General features: G+C 43.5%; 1 protein-coding gene across 2 annotated transcripts in view; it reads right to left on the reverse strand.

The window, feature by feature from the left end:
* Positions 1-12038: 12038 nt before the first annotated feature.
* The window catches only part of CDC123 (cell division cycle 123), a 46248-nt gene continuing 38274 nt past the window's right edge, over positions 12039-20012 (reverse strand). The window contains exons 10-12 of one of the 2 annotated variants that reach the window (XM_070380881.1): positions 18604-18729; positions 13313-13450; positions 12039-12290 (exon numbers count right to left, since the gene is read on the reverse strand). In XM_070380881.1, coding sequence (XP_070236982.1) covers positions 12264-12290; positions 13313-13450; positions 18604-18729 — 291 coding nt within the window. In that variant the 3' untranslated portion in view covers positions 12039-12263. The remainder of the gene's footprint in view (positions 12291-13312; positions 13451-18603; positions 18730-20012) is intronic. The other variant, XM_005899122.3, reaches the window with a different exon arrangement.

Genomic DNA, 20012 nt, shown 5'->3' on the forward strand with positions numbered 1-20012 from the left:
GAGAGGCATCTACATGCTGCTAAGTCGCTTCAGTCGTGTCCGACTCTGCATGACCCCATAGACGGTCTCCTACCAGGCTCCCCCGTCCCTGGGATTCTCCAGGCAAGAACACTGGAGTGGGTTGCCATTTCCTTCTCCGAGGCATCTACATGTTCCATCACAAAAGGCTGTGCAATAAGATAGCCACAAGCTGTGGATGGTTTGATTCAGTTAAAGAAAGACAAGAGCTCCTTAATAACCTTTTTGATTAGAGGTTCCATAATGTGACTAGAAAGGACAGATTAGCATATGTAACGGAGTGCTGTGTTAGTCAAATTGTTTATGTTGAGAGTGATGCATTAGTTTTGGTGATGCTGCCCATGCTGGAAAGTGTTTTGGGGATTCCTTTAAGACAAGTATTTAATTTAATTTATTAAATTAAGAGTCTTACAACTGTGGCATGCAGGATCTTTAGTTGTGGCATATAATCTAGTTCCCTGACCAGGGATCAAACCTGGGCCCACTGCATTGGGAGTGTGAAGTCTTAGCCACTGGACCCCCAGGGAAGCCGCTTGGCAGACTCATTTTGGGTCTCTTCTACATCACAAGGCCATCCTTGATGCAAAAATCACGTTCATTCACCCCACCCTAAGAAGGCACCACACCAACCACTGGGAGAACAAAGCTAGGACACCAGACTCGCCTAAAGTCACAGTTAGCAGACAGATTACAGTTCCAACAACCTACACCACTGAGTTCCCAATGTAAAAGGATTAGGGTTAGGGTTAACCCTAACTCTAACACTGAGTGCTATGGAAATCCTGGCACAGAAGGAACTCTGTGCCACTTGAGCCAGGCCTTGATGGCCGGCTTTTAACAACCAGAAGATGGGGTCGGGGGTGAGTGAGGGTGAGGGGGATGACGCAAAGCCAAAGGAATAGGAGAGGAAGATACAGATATCCTCGACTCCCTCAAGTGACCAAGGCCAGCTCCCTCAAGAGGCCAAGGTGAGCGGAGCATAGTACGTGCTGGTGGGGATGGAGCCGGGCTGTAGAGACAGGCTGGGTCAGCTGCTCAGAGATTTGAATGCCCATCGCAGACGTCAGCACTTCAGCTTCTAAGGGGATGACCCAGAGGGATGGTATGGGGAGGGAGGAGGGAGGAGGGTTCAGGATGGGGAGCACATGTATACCTGTGATGGATTCATTTTGATATTTGGCAAAACTAATACAATTATGTAAAGTTTAAAAATAAAATTAAATTAAAAAAAAAAGAAATGAAAACTTCTGAGTGACTTTAAGCATTAGAATAACTAAATTGTGCTTCAGGAAGACTCATGTCCTAGTGGCACATAAAATGGACTGCTTCTTAAAGCCGACATCTGAATTTTGGAAGAATTCTGAACCAAGTTTGACGAATAAGAAAGAAAAGTGATAGGGAAGTGTGTGTTGGTTTCTTCAGAAAACAAGGTATTGAACAAAATAGGAAAGAAGATTATAAAACAATCTATAGATTGTAAAACAGATTTTCTTCTGTGGCTTATAAATGGATCAGAAGGCATTTCCAAGAAGATTCAAGAAAAGATTTTGGAGTGAAGGAAACATAATAAAAATAAGTGTACAGTCGTCCCTAAAGCATCCACTTTCACGGACAACAACAATGCTGGTGAATAATCAGTGTACTCTTTTTAAAACAAGTGGAATGATTCAAGTTACTCTTGAAACAGATTGTAATCCATCCCCAGAACCAACTTCTGTAATCCCAGGGAACCTTCTTCTCCACCTGCAGTGGCTCCTGATGTGCCGGCATAGCAAGGGGCCATCCTCAGTTATTCACACGCTGACCAGGTCCTGCTGTGAGGGAATTTTGCAGATGTGATGAAAAGTCCCCATCTGTTAATTCTAAGGGAGAGTATTCTGGTGGGCCCGACTTCATCAGCTGCAGGGGAGGGGGAGGGCTTTAAAATAAGGGCTGAGGCTTTCCCAAGAGAAAGACACTAAATTCTACCTGTGGACAAGAGCTTCATCCCATGCCTGGAGTCCCAGCTTGCCCTAAGGCTTCAGACTTATGCAGCCAGACCCCCTTTACTGAACAAATCAATCCCATGTAATAAATCCCTTATTGACACGCACACACACAAGTGTGTATAATGTGTACAGGGATACATAAACATGTAGTAGGGTGATTTTATATACACATACATGTGCATGTACATATCTCATACTAGTTCTGCTTCTCTGGTGGACTTCTAACACACAGCTTACTTTGAGAGCTGACAATGTGAGGGGAATATCCTATAAATGAATTAATTACAGAAACCCCATTGTTGGAAACAACTGGAGTTAAAAGTGAAGCTGTTGCATATGTTACTTCTCTGAGCATGCCACACTGTGAAATGGTTCCATTCTTACAACTACAGAAGCTTTGACTTCTAATCGGATCCCACAAGACTTGAGTTCAGGGATCTTAATCTGTGGTCTATAAACCCTTGAAACTGTGTGTAGTTTTTCCTCAGGTGAGCCCATATCTTTCACCAGATTCTCAAAGAAATCCATTTCTCTTCATGCTTGCTTTGAAGGTTATTATGTTATTGATACTCAGGTTCCCCAATGATTAACTGTCCATACAGTATGAATGAGTAGCTGATCCCATGGCTGCCTGCCTTGTTCCAAAATTAGTCCTGACATTTCACGGATTTTTTTTTTGTTTGTTTTTTGGGGCAGGGGGAGGCCACTTGTAACTAGTAGGAGAAATTCAGTTTAAGTCTTACCTGGATTAAAAGCTCATAAATACATAGTGAGACAATCCACCTAAGAACTCCACAGTAAATATGAATATCTAATAGTCAAGAGAATCAGTGATGCAGAAAACACAGTTTGTCACCGTAATTCATTCTGAAACTTTAACAAAATTAAATAATGATCAATTACAGAATCTCAAAATAATTATATTGCTAAATATTAACTTCTGTTGTGCAAAGAGAGGTTTATATCTTATACATGAAAATCAGTAAGAGTAACCAGTCTAGAGTCACCTTAAAAGCCCATGTTACAGGATTTCCCTGGCAGTGCAGTGGTTAATATTCTACCTGCCAAGGCAGGGGACATGGGTTCGATCCTGGTCCAGGAAGTTTCCACATGCCTCAGAGCAACTAAGCCTGTGCACCACACCTACTGAGCCCCTATTCCGTAGAACCTGTGCTCAACAAGACAAGCCACCACAGTGAGAAGCCCGTACACTGCAACTAGAGACTAGCCCCTCAAGCACAGCTACCAAGACCCAGTGCAGCCAGAAATAAACACACAAACGAATACACAAAAGAAGTTTAAAAAGCCAACATTAAGTCTTCCAACGAATTAAAGGATTTCAGCCTATAACATGTAAGAACTTCTTTGTTGTCTTATTAAATTTCTTACCAGTTTCCCATGTTCCATTCAGTTCAGTCAATCAGTCGTGTCCAACTCTTTGTGACCTATGGACGGCAGCACGCTAGGCCTCCATGTCCATCACCAACTCCCTGAGTTGACTCAAACTCATGTCCATCGAGTTGGTGATGCCATCCAACCATCTCATCCTCTGTTGTCCCCTTCTCCTCCCACCTTCAATCTTTCCCAGAGCATTAGGGTCTTTTTCAATGAGTCAGTTCTTCGAATCAGATAGCCAAAGTATTGGAGTTTCCGCTTCAGCATCAGTCCTTCCAATGAATATTCAGGACTGATTTCCTTTAGGATGGACTGGGTGGATCCAGTCCAATGGACTTGCAGTCCAAGGGACTCTCAAGAGTCTTCTCCAACACCACAGTTCAAAAGCATCAATTCTTCAGCACTCAGCTTTCTTTATAGTCCCACTCTCACATCCATACTTGACCACTAAAAACCATAGCTTTGATTACATGGACTTTTGTTGGCAAAGTAATGTCTCTGCTTTTTAATATGCTGTCCAGGTTGGTCATAACTTTTCTTCCAAGGAGCAAGCATCTTTTAATTTCATGGCTGCAGTCACCATCTTCAGTGATTTTGGAGCCCCAAAGAATGAAGTCTGACACTGTGTCCACTGTTTCCCCATCTATTTGCCATGAAGTGAGGGGACCAGATGCCATGATCTTTGTTTTCTGAATGTTGAGCTTTAAGCCAACTTTTTCTCTCTCGTCTTTCACTTTCATCAAGATGCTTTTTTAGTTCCTCTTCACTTTCTGCCATAAGGGTGGTATCATCTGCATATCTGAGGTTATTGATATTTCTCCTGGCAATCTTGATTCCAGCTGTGCTTCATCCAGCCCAGCATTTCTCATGATGTACTCTGCATGTAAGTTAAATAAGCAGGGTGACAATACACAGCCTTGACGTACTCCTTTCCCTATTTGGAACCAGTCTGTCGTTCTGTATCCAGTTCTAACTATTGCTTCTTCGCCTGCCATACAAATTTCTCAGGAGAAAGGTCAGGTGGTCTGGTATTCCCATCTCTTGATGAATTTTCCACAGTTTGTTGTGATCTACACAGTCAAAGGCTTTGGCACAGTCAATAAAGCAGAAATAGATGTTTTTCTGGAACTCTCTTGCTTTTTTGATGATCCAACGGATGTTGGCAATTTGATCTCTGGTTTGCTTGCCTTTTCTAAATCCAGCTTGAACATCTGGAAGTTCATGGTTCACATAACTGTTGAAGCCTGGCTTGGAGAATTTTCAGCATTATTTTGCTAGCGTGTGAGATGAGTGCAATTGTGCAGTAGTTTGAGCATTCTTTGGCATTGCCTTTATTTGGGATTGGAATGAAAACTGACCTTTTCCAGTCCTGTGGCCACTGCTGAGTTTTCCAAATTTGCTGGCACATTGAGTGCAGCACTTTCACAGCATTATCTTTTAGGATTTGAAATAGCTCAACTGGAATTCTATCACCTCCAATAGCTTTGTTCATAGTGATGCTTCCTAAGGCCCACTTGACTTCGTACTCCAGGATGTCTGGATCTGGGTGAGTGATCACACCATTATGGTTATCTGGGTCCTTAAGATCTTTTTTGTACAGTTCTTCTATGTATTCTTGCCACCTCTTCTTAATATCTTCTGCTTATATTAGGTTCATACTATTTCTGTCCTTTATTGGCCCATCTTTGCATGAAATGTTCCCTTGGTATCTTTAATTTTCTTGAAGAGATCTCTAGTCTTTCCCATTCTATTGTTTTCCTCTATTTCTTTGCACTGATCACTGAGGAAGGCTTTCTTATCTCTCCTTGCTGTTCTTTGTAACTCTGCATTCAAATGGGTATATTTTTCCTTTTCTCCTTTGCTTTTCACTTCTCGTCTTTTCACAGCTATTTGTAAGGCCTCCTCAGCTAGCCATTTTGCTTTTTTGCATTTCTTTTTCTTGGGGATGGTCTTGATCCCTGTCTCCTGTACAATGTCGTGAACCTCCGTCCATAGTTCTTCCAGGCACTCTATCAGATCTAATCCCTCAGATCTATTTGTCACTTCCACTGTATAATCGTAAGGGATTTGATTTAGGTCATATCTGGATGGTCTAGTGGTTTCCCTATTTTCTTCAATTTAAGTCTGAATTTGGCAATAAGGAGTTCATTATCTGAGCCACAGTCAGCCCTCAGTCTTGTTTTTGCTGACTGTATAGAGCTTCTTCATCTTTGGCTGCAAAGAATACAATCAATTCGATTTTGGTATTGACCATCTGGTGATGTCCATGTGTAGAGTCTTCTCTTGTGTTGTTGGATGAGGGTGTTTGCTATGAGCAGTGTGTTCTCTTGGCAAAACTCTATTAGTCTTTGCCCTGCTTCATTCTGTATTCCAAGGCCAAATTTGCCTGTTACTCCAGGTGTTTCTTGACTTCCTACTTTTGCATTCCAGTCCCCTATAATGAAAAGGACATCTTTTTTGGGTGTTAATTCTAGAAGATCTTGTAGGTCTTCATAGAACCATTCAACTTCAGCTTCTTCAACATTACTGGTCAGGGCATAGACTTGGATTACTGTGATATTACATGGTTTGCCTTGCAAACGAACAGAGATCATCCTTTGGTTTTTTATATTGCATCCAAATACTGCATTTCAGACTCTTTTGTTGACTATGATGGCTACTCCCTTTCTTCTAAGGGATTCCTGCCCGCAGTAGTAGATATAAAGGTCATCTGAGTTACATTCACCCATTCCAGTCCATTGTAGTTTGCTGATTCCTAAAACGTTGACATTCACTCCTGTTTGACCAGTTCCAATCTGGACATAAGGCCATCTTCAGGCTTTTCTTTCTGATTTTCCAGCTCTTTTGATCTATTCCTACTGTTCCACACAAGTTTTTTAAAAAATATTATTTTGACTGTGCTGGGTCTTCACTGTGGCACACGAGCTTCTTTCACTGTGGCAGGTGGGCTTCTCTGGTTCTGGCACATAGACTTAGTTACCCTGTGGCATTTGGGATCTTAAGTCACCGACCATGGATCAAACCTCCATCCCTGCATTTGTTGAGGTGATTGTTAACCACTGGACCACCAGGGAAGTCCCCCTATAAGTTCTAATTGTTTTTTGGTATTTGTTTCTGTTTTAGCACACTATGCTGCTTTCTGGATCTTAGTTCCCCGACCAGGGATAGAACCCCAGATCCAAGGCAGTGGAAGCACTAAGGCCCTAACCGCTGGACCACCAGAGACTTCCCCAATCTAATTGTTAAATCCAACTATCTCTAGATATCTTTATTTCGCAAGTCACTGAAATCTCAAATCTTCATGTCCAAGGCCAAAATTTTAATTTTCCTCCCTAAACTGGTTCCTCTTTCTTTCTCATTCTTAGAAAACTGCCTCACCTCCACCCAGCAGCTCCACAACCTCCTTTTCCTTCAGGCCCGACATCCATCAGGGCTTCGCCTTGGCTGTATCCCCCATCTTTGCACCTCATGTCCTCACAATGCCTCCTCCCCAGCACAGCGCCCTGTGATGGAGGCCACCCTGACCACCAGTCATCATCCCCTAACTGGCTGCTCCACTTCCCACACAGAAGCCAGAATAACATTTCAAAGCTCTAAATTAAATGACATCTCTCCTTTGCTTAAACCTCCCGATGGCCTCTGGCCTCACCTGAGAATGAAATCCCAATGTCTCACCTGCACAAGGCCCTGCCTGCTCTTCCTGCACCCACAGTGGTCTCTGCGGTGCTGCAAGTCATCACACCCTGCTTCTTTGTTCGTGTCTACCCTGGTGTCCTGTATCCTGTTAGGTCTCAGAAGGCAGGACATCCAAGATGTACACACGGCACCTAACACTGTCCTGGACCCAACAAACATCTGCCAGAGGAACGAGTTGCTGTCTCAGCATCCTGACTTTATTGTTCCACCTCTGTTAGTTTTTGTGTCTATATGTATTTAGAAGTGTCATTTTATTTTGGTTTTCTCTGGTTTAAAAAAATAAAGACATTTTAATACTTTCTCTCTTCAGGTAACTAATGCCAGATTCACTGCCCAGTCTCATAACATGGGGCATTTAATTGCTGCTTCAACTGATTTTTTGTTGAGGTGTCCATATGTGTGCATGCTCAGTTATGTCTGACTCTTTGCAACCCATGGACTGCAGCCCAGGTGGCACCAGTTGTTTTAAAAAAAAACAAAACCCGCCTGCCAATGCAGGAGATGTAAGAGATGTGGATTTGATTCCTGGGTCGGGAAGATCCCCTGGAGAAGGAAATGGTAACCCACTCCAGTATTCTTGCCTGGAAAACCCCATGGAAAGAGGGTGGGCTACAGTCCATAGGGTAACATAGAGTCGGACACGACTTAAGTGACTTAGCACCGCACTGGACTGTAGCCCACCAGGTTCCTCTGTCCATGGAATTTTCCAGGCAAGAATACTGGATTGGGTTGCCATTTCCTATGCCAGAGAATCTTCCTGACCCAGGGATGGAACCCATGTCTCTTGTGTCTCCTGCATTGGCAGGCAGATTCTTTACTACTGAGCCGTATTGCCATTCCTCAAACTCCTTCTTAATGGTATACATAATAGACCTGCACTGCTTATAGAGGCTGAGCTTATCACTATTTCCTTAGCACACTTACTGAAACTGTTTTCTATGAGCCAAGACAGCACATGAATAAAACAGTTAAATAGGAATTTTGTCTTTAAAATGTATAAAGATGGCTAAGTCACCTCTCAACATCAGCCTAGTTAATACAAATAAGAAATTGAATTAAATCTTTCAAAGACAGTTATTCCTTCATTTAATTTGTTTGTATTTTTTTAATTCCCCTGCACACAAATGTATGAAATGCATCTGTACCTACTTATGTTTAAAAGACAGTTTGGGGGAAATTTTTACCATTAAAATAATAATTTGTCCTGATTGAAACATCTACAAAAAACATTTGGCTAAAAATTCTTAGAAGACATCATTAAACTAGAGGTTCCTTTGTGGTACTGATTCTGCTACAATTCTGGGCAGGTCTTAATTCTGAGCAGTTTTCTGCTAAAAAAAAAAAAAAAAGGAAGGAAGGAAAAAAGAGGAAAGGGAGGCAGGGAAAAAGGAAAAGAAACTGGACTGAATGATTTCTGAAGTAACCCTTCCCACTCAAAATTTTACTGGTTCTGTTAAGAACTTTCCTTTAATCTACAGAGGTCTGCAAAGCAGAATGGCAGTAACAGCTACTGTTTCTTACGAACCCCCTAAGCATACAACATGCTACATGAAAATCTTTACCTGGGTCAGTTCAATTAATGGAGTTTTTGATTATTATCCTCCCAATTTACAGGTAGGAAAACAAACTTAAGCTGGAAAATTCAGTCGCACACACAAGCTTTGTTTGCTTTTTAACAAACATGATCCTCAACTGCCAGAAAGAGAAAGGGCTGAGTAGACAGGAAGGATTTATGAACTCAAAAAATGCAAATCACAACGACATTGCCTTAAACAGGTCTCTTGGCAAAGTCCGCGATTTAGGAGGCCTGTGCTACATGCCACTGCCTGTAGGACAAAGTAAACATGTTTATCTCAACCTACCAGAATCAACAGCTGTAACGTCTTTTCTTCCAAAGGTAGGATTTCAGTACCAAACTAAGGAATCACATGGGTATTTATTCTCATAAATTCAAGTGCAAACCTGAGGTACCTCAAAGAAAGGACAGATAATGCCAATAGAATAAAAAGATAATTCGAAACTAACATTTAGGCAGGCATCAGTGACATCTGAATTTACAACATTTCCTGAATGTTATCCTATATGTAATATTAACATCAGGACAGTCAACTAAAATTAAATATACCATGAAAACTATGTACCAAATCACATTTTAAAAAATTTTATTTTTCAATTTTTTGGCCACCCAAGTAGCATGTGGTGATCTTAGTTCCCTGACCAGGGATTGAACCCAAGCCCCCTGCACTGGCAGCACGGAATCTTAACCACTGGACTGCCAGGGAAGCACCCACAAATCATACTTTTACACAGAAAATTATATCTTCAATCGTATCTTCAGGAAAATTAAAGTAAAAATTTAATGAGTTTTACACTGAGAATTGTACCTTTTATAAACTATTTGCTAAATTTTGCTTGAGTCTTTTTTCTTATATATAGTTTGAACTTTTTCCTGCCAAGTCACTTCAGTCGTGTCCAACTCTGTGTGACCCCATAGACGGCAGCCCAGCAGGCTCCCCTGTCCCTGGGATTCTCCAGGCAAGAACACTGGAGTGGGTTGCCATTTCCTTCTCCAATGCATGAAAGTGAAAAGTGAAAGTGAAGTTGCTCAGTCGTGTCCGACCCTCAGCGACCCCATGGACTGCAGCCTACCAGGCTCCTCCGTCCATAGGATTTTCCAGGCAAGAGTATTGGAGTGGGGTGCCATTGCCTTCTCCGTTGAACTTTTTCAATTAGTATCAAATACATTTCCTTTTTTTGAGTGGTCAGGTGCCATCTTGGCTAAGACAGCTTCAGAGCTCAGCTGAAATAAACTCAGAGGAATAAATCTCTCAATTGTGAGTTAACAGATACCGATGAGCAGTTTAAAAAACAATTTTTGAAGCACTTATACCTCAGTTGGCCTCAGAAATGGCATTTGACAGACTTGATCCTTGTACTTAAAACACTAACATCAAATGATTTTAACAGAGAAACCACACAGCAAGCTAGAGTTTGAGATAACCTAACAAGGAATGTATCTTCCATCATGACAGGTAAGACAGGTAACCTGTCTTAACTACACAGGAAGTGGTTTTGCCCCATTTCTGTGTCTTTCTATGAGAACACTCACACACTCTCTGATGCTGAGAAATATACCTCCAACTAATAAAATATTCTTTGATACATTAGTTACCACGGGAAGTGGAACATCTATTTCCTTAAATTGCTCCATGACACAAAGTAACACATAAAGAGCATTTAGTAAGTGCTGAGTAAATCAGATGCCACTGATAAATCATCATCAGTCCAGACACTGAAGAATCACTACAAAATTGGCATCCTAAAAAAGTGAATCTCAAATACCTCCCTCAAAATTCCAGGAATTGTTTAAAAGGCCGAATTATAAATAAATCTGTGATAGTTTTACTAATATATATTAAGGTGGCTGTACTGTACTAAAATTTTCGTGGCTGACAGTTTGAGAAGTCTGCATTTTAACTGTACCCAAACCAAAATTTAACTGATAGAAAAACTACATGAAAATCCTCAAAGCAGGAAAAACATTTTCTATAGTGATGTGTTTCCGAAACACTAGCCCATGTGCCTGTCGCAGAGGCCAACCACCTCCAAAATGTCAGAGTTTGGAGCAGAGAAAGGTTTACTGAAGGGCTGCACAGGGAGATGGGTGGCTCAAGCCCCCCAAAACTCCAAACTCCTTAAGAACTCTCTGCAAAGCCTCTTCTAGGAAAGGGGAGCGAGGGGCGGGTGAGCTGTTGCCAATGTCTTGGTAGCAGATCCTCTTTTTAAAAAATTGACTGTGCCAGGTCTTAGTTGTGGCATATGGGATCTAGTTCCCTGACCAGGAATCAAACTCCGGACCCCTGCTTTGGGAGCTCAGAGTCTTAGCCACTGGACCACGGTCATAGTCAGGGAACAATGCTCCTGTAAACCTCCACCAAACAAATGTTATTCTCAGTTCTGACAAGAAAGGACATGGTCCCCAGGCACAACTGTCACCCTCCGAGATCCAGTCCTGGCTGAAAGGAGATCTCAGCTGGCGGCTCCCTCAGGGCCAGGTCTCCAGATCCTATCCAACCATCATTCCTGAGGGAGCCAGCCACCCAGGGCCCAACCAGCCCTCAGACCACCCTATCGCAGGGGAAGGAGAGTAGGTTCCTCAGACGGTGACACGTACAGACAGCTGCTGCCATGAGGTTGCAGAGGCAGGGATGGGGGAGAGGGTCGCTGCTGCCTCAAGGCCTGGGCCCAGCCAGTGAGCAGCCTTGGTGAGGGCTCTGGAACCTGCAGGACACGTCCTGGCCTGTTTCTTGGGCCATCAGTTCACCTGCTGGCTGGAGGCCGGGTGAGCTGGAGAGCTCCAAGGAAGAAGGCCAGGATTCACCTCTTACCTTACTCTCCACCTGATGATCACCACTGTGCCAATCATTAGCTGAGCTGGACCCCTAACAGTCGCTCACTGACAGTTGCTCAGTTGGGGGAGGGGCCCACTCCAGCATGGACCAATGGCTGAGCAGGACCAATAATGGTTGCTCACTGACAGTTGCCCAGTTGGGGGAGGGGCCTACGGCAGCATGGACCAATGGCTGAGCAGGACCACTGGCTGTTGCTCGAGGACAGTTGCTGTCTTGGGGGAGGGGTCATTGTGGCACCAACCAATGGCTGACAGACCATAAATGGTCTTATAGAACCAGCTGCCTAGTAACAGGGTGGGGGCTCCTAACCTCCTGCAGCCATGACCGTGTACTAAGGGTTGCACACGGCTATGTTACATTACATAGGGTTCTATTTTTTCAATGGAAAAGTAATGATTAAGAAGGAGCTGGATAACAAAGATACACTTGCCCAGCTAAGGTGACAAGTGTTAAAAAAATAGCCACAAGAAACAGATACCTCTAAACAGACTGAGCCAAAAAACAAGGTATTTCATACAAAGTATTTTATCATCGGAACAGGACAGTTTCCTGTTTAAGATCTATTTATTGTGTTATTTTTACAAGTAGCAAAGTCCCTCCATTTACCTCAGCTTTATACATGAATATAAAAAGCTACTGATGTCCACGCCTCCCACCCCCCCGCCCGGGTTAACAGGAGCTTGTGGACTCTTCCTGGCCTTCAGAAGCAGCTGTGGTTTCCTCTGTGACTTGGCCTGGAGCTCTAGCACGCTGATCAGTCATCCTCTTGCTGATTCCTTTTCTGTCACAGGAAACCAAGATACATTACAACAGCACATTCTAATTTGTTCAGCCAAGATTGCTTTTTCTGTCAGCAAGTATAATTTCCTAGAGGCCGCTGGCAAAAGATGTGGTTGAAAATTATCAATGAAAAAATATGCCTTAAGTAGTTCATTAAAGTAGTTTATAATTTTGGCTCCTGGGCACATTATCCTCAAGACATTTGAACATTTTCTCCTTTTTCTTCTTTACACTTCTATATATGTAGGAGCACAAATACTCCTACATAGAAATATAAATACAGTCACCCGAGTACCCATGGCAGAGATCTGATTTGCTCTCAGGCCAGTTGACCCTTAAACAACAAGGGTCTGAACTGCACAGGCCATTTTCATGCAGATTTTTTTCAGTAGTAAATACTATGGTACTGAGGACCCACTGCTGGGTAAATCCGCAGATAACCATGAATGTGAAGTGCTCACTATATATATGTGGATTTTTCCCTGGCTGTTTGAGGGTCAATTATATATACTTTCCTCAAGATTACAAGTGTTAAGAAAATTACTCAAAAGCATATATTGTGCTATGTGCTGTGCTAGGTCACTTCAACTGTGTCCAACTCTTTGCCACCCTATGGACTATAGCCTGCCAGGCTCCTCTGTCCATAGGATTCTCCAGGCAAGAATACTGGAGGGGGTTGCTATGTCCTTCTCCAGGAGATCTTTTCCACCCAGGGATCAAACTGGCATCTCTTGCGGCTCTTGCATTGGCAGGCGGGTTCTTTATCACTAGCGCCACCTGGGAAGCCCCAGGAGCATGTACTCAAAAGCATATGCATATAAAAGTATTTTCTATCATTTTTATCAATAAATTATTTTTTCAGTGTACTTGGTGTATATCATTATGAAATGAGCTCACTAATTCTGCCCCCTTAATTCCCAATCATCATATAGAAGTCTATGTGGGAATATGACTAAAATGAAATATTAAAGAATCAATTCAAAAGTGGAGATGGCCAGCATACTAAATACACATAAATGTTACCAGTTTAAGAAAATCGATGAGTTTGTGAGCGTCTTCGCCCGTCGACAGGTCCACAAAGTCCTTGGGCAGCCGGTAGCTCAGGTAGGGACTCGGCTGGACTGTGACCTCACTGTTGGTACAACGGAAGGCCGGGGCATCCTTCATGAAGAAAAGAAAGGAGGAGCAGAAGTTGGTGAGAAAGTTTTTTTTTTAAAGTCAATTCTTCAAACTGAAAAAGATCCTGGTATAGAATTTTCAACTCCTGTTCTGTACTAGGGAGGAAAGAAAATCAGATTCCTAAGTGAAAGAAAACACCAAGGTTTTTAAAAAACTTTCACATGTTCACAAGAAAATACACATCTAAGGTATCTGAAGACAAGAGACCTTGGGGGGCGGGGCTAGGTGGTCCCCGAGTGGTGGCTGCATAGCTGCTGTAGCTGTGAAGGGCTGGGGGTTGAGGGAGTCTCTCCAGGCTTGAGGCTGCCTTAGGCAGTCCCACACAGGCCAGCATGCTTTATAAACTCTGTCGCTTTCCACAGGTACACTGCAGGAAATTACTGCCTTAAGAGAATAAAGCCAACAGTGAGGGCGAAGGAGAGCCCCAAACCCCTAACACTGTTGCACCTCTCTCACGTCACTTCAAGTACTCACTCACAGATTTCTCTCAGCACCAATGTAAAACTGTAAATTCAAGGGTCATATTTAACAGGTCTTCACATTCTTTATTGCACGTGCTTGGAGTCTTGCATGGAATGTTCACATATTGCCTGCTGCCGAAAAGGGTTCCAGAGTCAGAGGCCATGGGTTTGGGCTTCATGGGTGGCAGATACTGAGGTGAGGGATGGATGGTGTCCAGCAGGTGGAGACATGCTGGGAACCTGGCTGGAACAGGACAGTGAAGCCCTAGAAAGCAGCCCATACCTTATGACAGACAGCCCAGCCATGGTTCAGACAGTAAAGAATCTGCCTGCATGCAGGAGACTCAGGCTTGATCCCTAGGTCAGGAAGATCCCCCGGAGAAGAGAATGGCAACCCCCTCCAGTATTCTTGCCTGGAGAATTCCATGGACAGAGGAGTCTGGTGGGCCACAGTCGATGGGGTCACAAAGAGATGGATATGACTAAGCGATTAATACACACACACACACACACACACGAAATACCTACTGTCTGCTGGACACTGTTCTGGGGAAGGGAGAAAAACTGGAAAGCAAGAGGGTAGGGAGTCACTGAGCAAGCAAATAAACAAACAAGATCATTCCATAGAGTTCAGTTCAGTTCAGTCCAGTCGCTCAGTTGTGCCCAATTCTTTGCGACCCCATGAATCGCAGCATGCCAGGCCTCCCTGTCCATCACCATCTCCCGGAGTTCACTCAAACTCACGTCCATCGAGTCGGTGATGCCATCCAGCCATCTCATCCTCTGTCATTCCCTTTCCCTCCTGCCCCCAATCCCTCCCAACATCAGAGTCTTTTCCATAGAGTAAAAAGTTATAAAAACAGGACAGCAAGGAGCTATGATAAAAGGAGAACCATATAGATTCCTCTTGGGGGTGGGCTGGGTGGGTGGGACCTTGCTTAAGGGGGGCCATCTGGGCTGAGAACTGAAAAGTATGATGAAAGCAGCCTCATGAGGTCTGGGAGCAAACTCAGCTTTGGATGCAGTGGAAACAACCAGTGCAAAGACCTGAAGGCCAGGCAGGGCTCTGCAGCTCTGAGGAATGGAAGGAAGGCAGGTCTCTGTGCACTGGAGGACAGGCAGGAAGGGGTGCCGAGAAAGGCAGGAGCCAGTTCCTGTTGCTCTCTTGTCATCCCTAACCTCCAGCACAAGACTGTTTATATTAAGAAGAAAGGAGGGAGGGAAGGAAGGAAAAAAGGAAGGAAGGCGGAATGGATGAACGAATGAATTTGGATCATACTGTGATCTTATACAACTGTTTCTATCCAATAACTCCATTCCTCATATTTAAAAATAACTTTGTGCCAAATAATTTGCATTCTTCTTCCCTGATACTCAGATTTTACCAGCTCACAACTCTTAAGATGCCAGCAGGGATAAGATCCCTTCATTCATTAGTTCAACAAACCGTAGTTGTACCTGGCACTGTAACCTGACAGAAGGAGAGGGACAGGTGGGACCCCACTCCAAAAATAATGGGAGTCTGTGCATTTGAATATACACAAAAAATGCCCAGGAAACCTTAATGGGCGGCCATTTCTAGGTGGCAGGATTTCAAATGTTACTTCTTTCTAATTCTCTCTCTTTGAGAGATCATTTTTAAATGATCATATGAAAATAAAACTATTTTGTAGAAGACAGAAAACACCCATGAGAATATGAAATGAAGAACCCAGCAGACAAGGACTACAGATGCAGTGCACTCTCATTTACTTTAAAAAGGCTCGTGTTTACGTGTGCAAGCGGCTTATGCACCAAAATACAACAGTGGTGGTCAAGGAGCTAGGATCAGGGGTGGTTTTACAATTTCCTTTAAAATTGGGCACGTATCACTTTTATAGGCTGAAAAGAGCAATACACAGTTGTCTAAAGAAGGAGTGGCCATGAACATGAGGAGAAAGGAGAGAGCAGCTGGGTGGAGACGGACCTGAGGGAGGCTGTGCTACTAAGACTGAAGGCGTCAAAACGTGGTGAACTACTTTCAGAGAAAGAAAGAGATTGGAGAAAGGAAAGAAGGCAACGGCAGCCCCGGGAATCTGGTGAGATGCAGGGCAGAGACAGGACCCAGAGGAAGGAGGCAGTGAGTCTGTAGGTTTGATGACAGTTAAAGGGAGCAAATTCTCAGCGATGATTCTCTCTTCCCATGAGGGGAGCTGTGAAGGTACCCGCTGAGGAGGACAAGAATGATGGACAGAAGCTCCCAGGAGCCTGGAGGGCGTGAAACGGCCACTGTGGCCAATGGAAGGGGACACTGGTAGGATGACAGAGCCTGTGGTCAAAGGCCTGGGGAAGCCAGGGGTCCTGATTGGACAAGCCTCTGTCCACACGGCTGGGCAACATCCCTCTGTGCATGTGCAGCAGCCCAGGGCTGGACCAGAATAAACAGACGCATGACCCGACCCACAGCCAGGACTCTCTTCAGGTGGGAAGGACACAGGAGCCAAGAAAAAGAAAAGTAACTAGAAAAGAACCTATCCGGCAATCACTTCCTTAGGTGAAGTGTCAGTTAGTCAGTTCAGTCGCTCAGTCGTGTCCGACTCTTTGTGACCCCGTGGACTGCATGCAGCACGTGAGGCTTCTCTGTCCATCACCAACACTCAGAGCCTGCTCAAACTCATGTCCATCGAGTTGCTGATGCCATCCAACCATCTCATCCTCTGTCATCCCCTTCTCCTCCTGCCTTCAGTCTTTCCCAACATCAGGGTTTTTTCCAAGGAGTCAGTTCTTTACATTAGGTGGCCAAAGTACTGGAGCTTCAGCTTCAGCATCAGTCTTTCCAATGAATATTTAGGACTGATTTCCTTTAGGATTGACTGGTTGGATCTCCTTGCTATTCAAGGGACTCTCAAGAGTCTTCTCCAACACCACAGTTCAAAAGCATCAATTCTTCAGTGCTCAGCTTTCTTTATGGTCCAACTCTCACATCCATACATGACTACTAGAAAAACCACAGCTTTGACTATATAGACCTTTGTCAGCAAAGTAATATCTCTGCTTTTTAATACACTGTCTAGGTTGCTCATAGCTTTTCTTCCAAGGAGCAAGCGTCTTTTAATTTCATGGCTGCAGTCACCATCTGCAGTGATTCTGGAGCCCAAAAAAATAAAGTCTGTCACTGTTTCCATTGTTTCCCCATCTATTTGCCATGAACTGATAGGACTGGATGCCATGATCTTAGTTTTTTGAATGTTGAGTTTTAAGCCAGCTTTTTCACTTTCCTCTTTCACTTTCATCAAGAGGCTAAATCTTTAGTTCTTCTTTGCTTTCTGCCATAAAGGTGGTGTCATCTGCATATCTGAGGTTATTGATATTTCTCCCGGCAATCTTGATTTCAGCTTGTGCTTCATCCAGCCCTGCATTTCGCATGATGTACTCTGCATATAAGTTAAATAAGTAGGGTGACAATACATAGCCTTGACGTATTACTTTCCCAATTTGGAACCAGTCTGTTGTTCCATGTCTGGTTCTAACTGTTGCTTCTTGACCTGCATACAGATTTCTCAGGAGGCAGGTAACATGGTCTGTCTGATATTCCCATCTCTTGAAGAATTTTCCACAGTTTGTTGTGATCCACACAGTCCAGGCTTTGGAGAAATCAATAAAGCAGTAGTAGATGTTTTTCTGGGATTCTCTTGCTTTTTTCAATGATCCAATGGATGTTGGCAATTTGGTCTCTGGTTCCTCTGCCTTTTCTAAATCCAGTTTGAACATGTGGAAGTTCACAGTTCACTTAATTGTTGAAGCCTGGTTTGGAGAATTTTGAGCATTACTTTGCTAGTGTGTGAGATGAGTACAGTTGTGCTAGTTTGAGCATTCTTTGGCATTGCCTTTCTTTGGGATTGGAATGAAAACTGACCTTTTCCAGTCCTGTGGCCACTGCTGAGTTTTCCAAATTTGCTGGCATATTGAGTGACGCACTTTCACAGCATCATCTTTTAGGATTTGAAACAGCTCAACTGGAATTCCATCACCTCCAATAGCTTTGTTCATAGTGATGCTTCCTAAGGCCCACTTGACTTTGTACTCCAGGATGTCTGGCTCTGGGTGAGTGATCACACCATCGTGATTATCTGGGTCATGAAGAACTTTTTGTATAGTTCTTCTGTGTATTCTTGCTACCTCCTCTTAATATCTTCCATACCATTCCTGTCCATTATTGTGCCCATCTTTGCATGGAATGTTCCCTTGGTATCTCTAATTTTCTTGAAGAGATCTCTAGTCTTTCCCATTCTATTGTTTTCCTCTATTTCTTTGCACTGATCACTGAAGAAGGCTTTCTTATCTCTCCTTGCTATTCTTCGGAACTCTGCATTCAAATGGGTATATCTTTCCTTTTCTCCTTTGCCTTTAGCTTCTCTTCTTTTCTCAGCTATTTGTAAGGCCTCCTCAGACAACCATTTGCCTTTTTGCATTTCTTTTTCTTGGGGATTGTTTTGATCACTGCCTCCTGTACAATGTCACGAACCTCTGTCCATAGTGAATGATGAAGTGAATAAATCACAAAGCACACACACCCTTCTTGATCACCACTGCGGGCAAGGATCACAGAGTTAATCTGTGTTGGGTGCCTGGGAACCAGGAGGCAATTCCTTAGGGGACTGACAAGTTTCCTGGGGACCTTTCTGATCTTCTTACCTGCTCCAGAGCTTCTTCACTGAAGTCACCCTTTAGGTTTGTTCCAGATAACAGTTCATCCCAAGTAAACAGCAGTGAATCTGTGACTTCACCAAATGGATTAAAATCAATCAGCCACACCTTCCCCTGCAGAACAGAGAGAAAGCCCAGTAAGGATAAAATCAAGTCTGTAAGCTGGCTTATCAGAAAGATGATCTTGTTTTACCCAAAATCATCTCATTTCATCTTAAAAATCGTATCACTGATTACAAAAGATAGTTCCTCCAAGCCCCATCTGTGAAGGGCTGCCTGTCTAAGTAGAGCGGGCACAGAGCCCCAGGAAGTCCACCCAAGAATGCAGAGAGGAGACAGGAAAAGAAAGCCTGACAAAGACATGCATGCCAACTTCTGCTTTCAATCAATTTTACATCAAAAACCGAAGCGAGCAGTGGAAGAAAATGCTTTGTTTTGCTCTGAAGATTCGGAAATTATTCAGGTGTATATCGTGGTTCACGGATTACAAAGAACAAGGCTAGTTAAATGCCAATGATCTATTTTTACTTTTTATATGAAATATACAAATTCCAGGGGGCAATGGCGGCAGTGGAGCCTCTTACAACCTTATGTAAGATCCCTGAACATCCTCATCAATGACGCCATCATGTTTAATATACTGCCAGTGTATTTCCTCAAAGTCTGTTTACTTAAAACTGTATGGAATAATGTAGTAAGTAATAAAACTCAAGCAGGCAGAAGGGAAATCTCACAAAGTGGTCCCACCAAAGCAGCATCACTGGAATGCTCTCATGGGTTCTTTAATGATCTTTCAGGAGGAGGCCAGCAGTTCTCAGCACCAGCCCCCACCTCTGAGAGGCTGCTGCAAAGGCTTGAATTTTTTAAAACTTACTAAAGATGTAAGAAAGGGCTTCCCCAGTGGCTCGGCAGGTAAAGAATCTGCCTGCAACGCAGCAAACACTTCACTGCAGTGGAGACACAGGCTCAATTCCTGGGTGGGGAAGATCCCGGGAGGAAGGCATGGCAACACACTCCAGAATTCTTGCCTGGAGAATCCCATGGACAGAGGAGCCTGGCAGGCTACAGTCCAAAGGGTCGCAGAAGAATCGAACATGACTGAGCAAAGATATAAGAAAATGCTCAGCTGTCTTTCATTTCAATGTACTAGATTGGCCAGAAAGTTTGTTTGGGTTTTCCATACCCTCTTACAGACAAACCTGAACGAGCTTTCTGGCCAAGCCAATAATATCTGTTTTCTCTGCATGATAGAGTTTGATGGCACACGAAAGGGAGATGCAAAATAAAAACAAATCAACCTTTCTAAGAAACTGCCATCTTCTCCTCTTCTGAGAGCAGTGATGGCCAGTGTGACAGATTCCAGCCTCAGGGAAGGAACACCTCTGGCCCAGCCAGAT

The sequence above is a fragment of the Bos mutus genome, chromosome 13, assembly GCF_027580195.1.
Source record: "Bos mutus isolate GX-2022 chromosome 13, NWIPB_WYAK_1.1, whole genome shotgun sequence".
NCBI lineage: Eukaryota > Metazoa > Chordata > Mammalia > Artiodactyla > Bovidae > Bos > Bos mutus.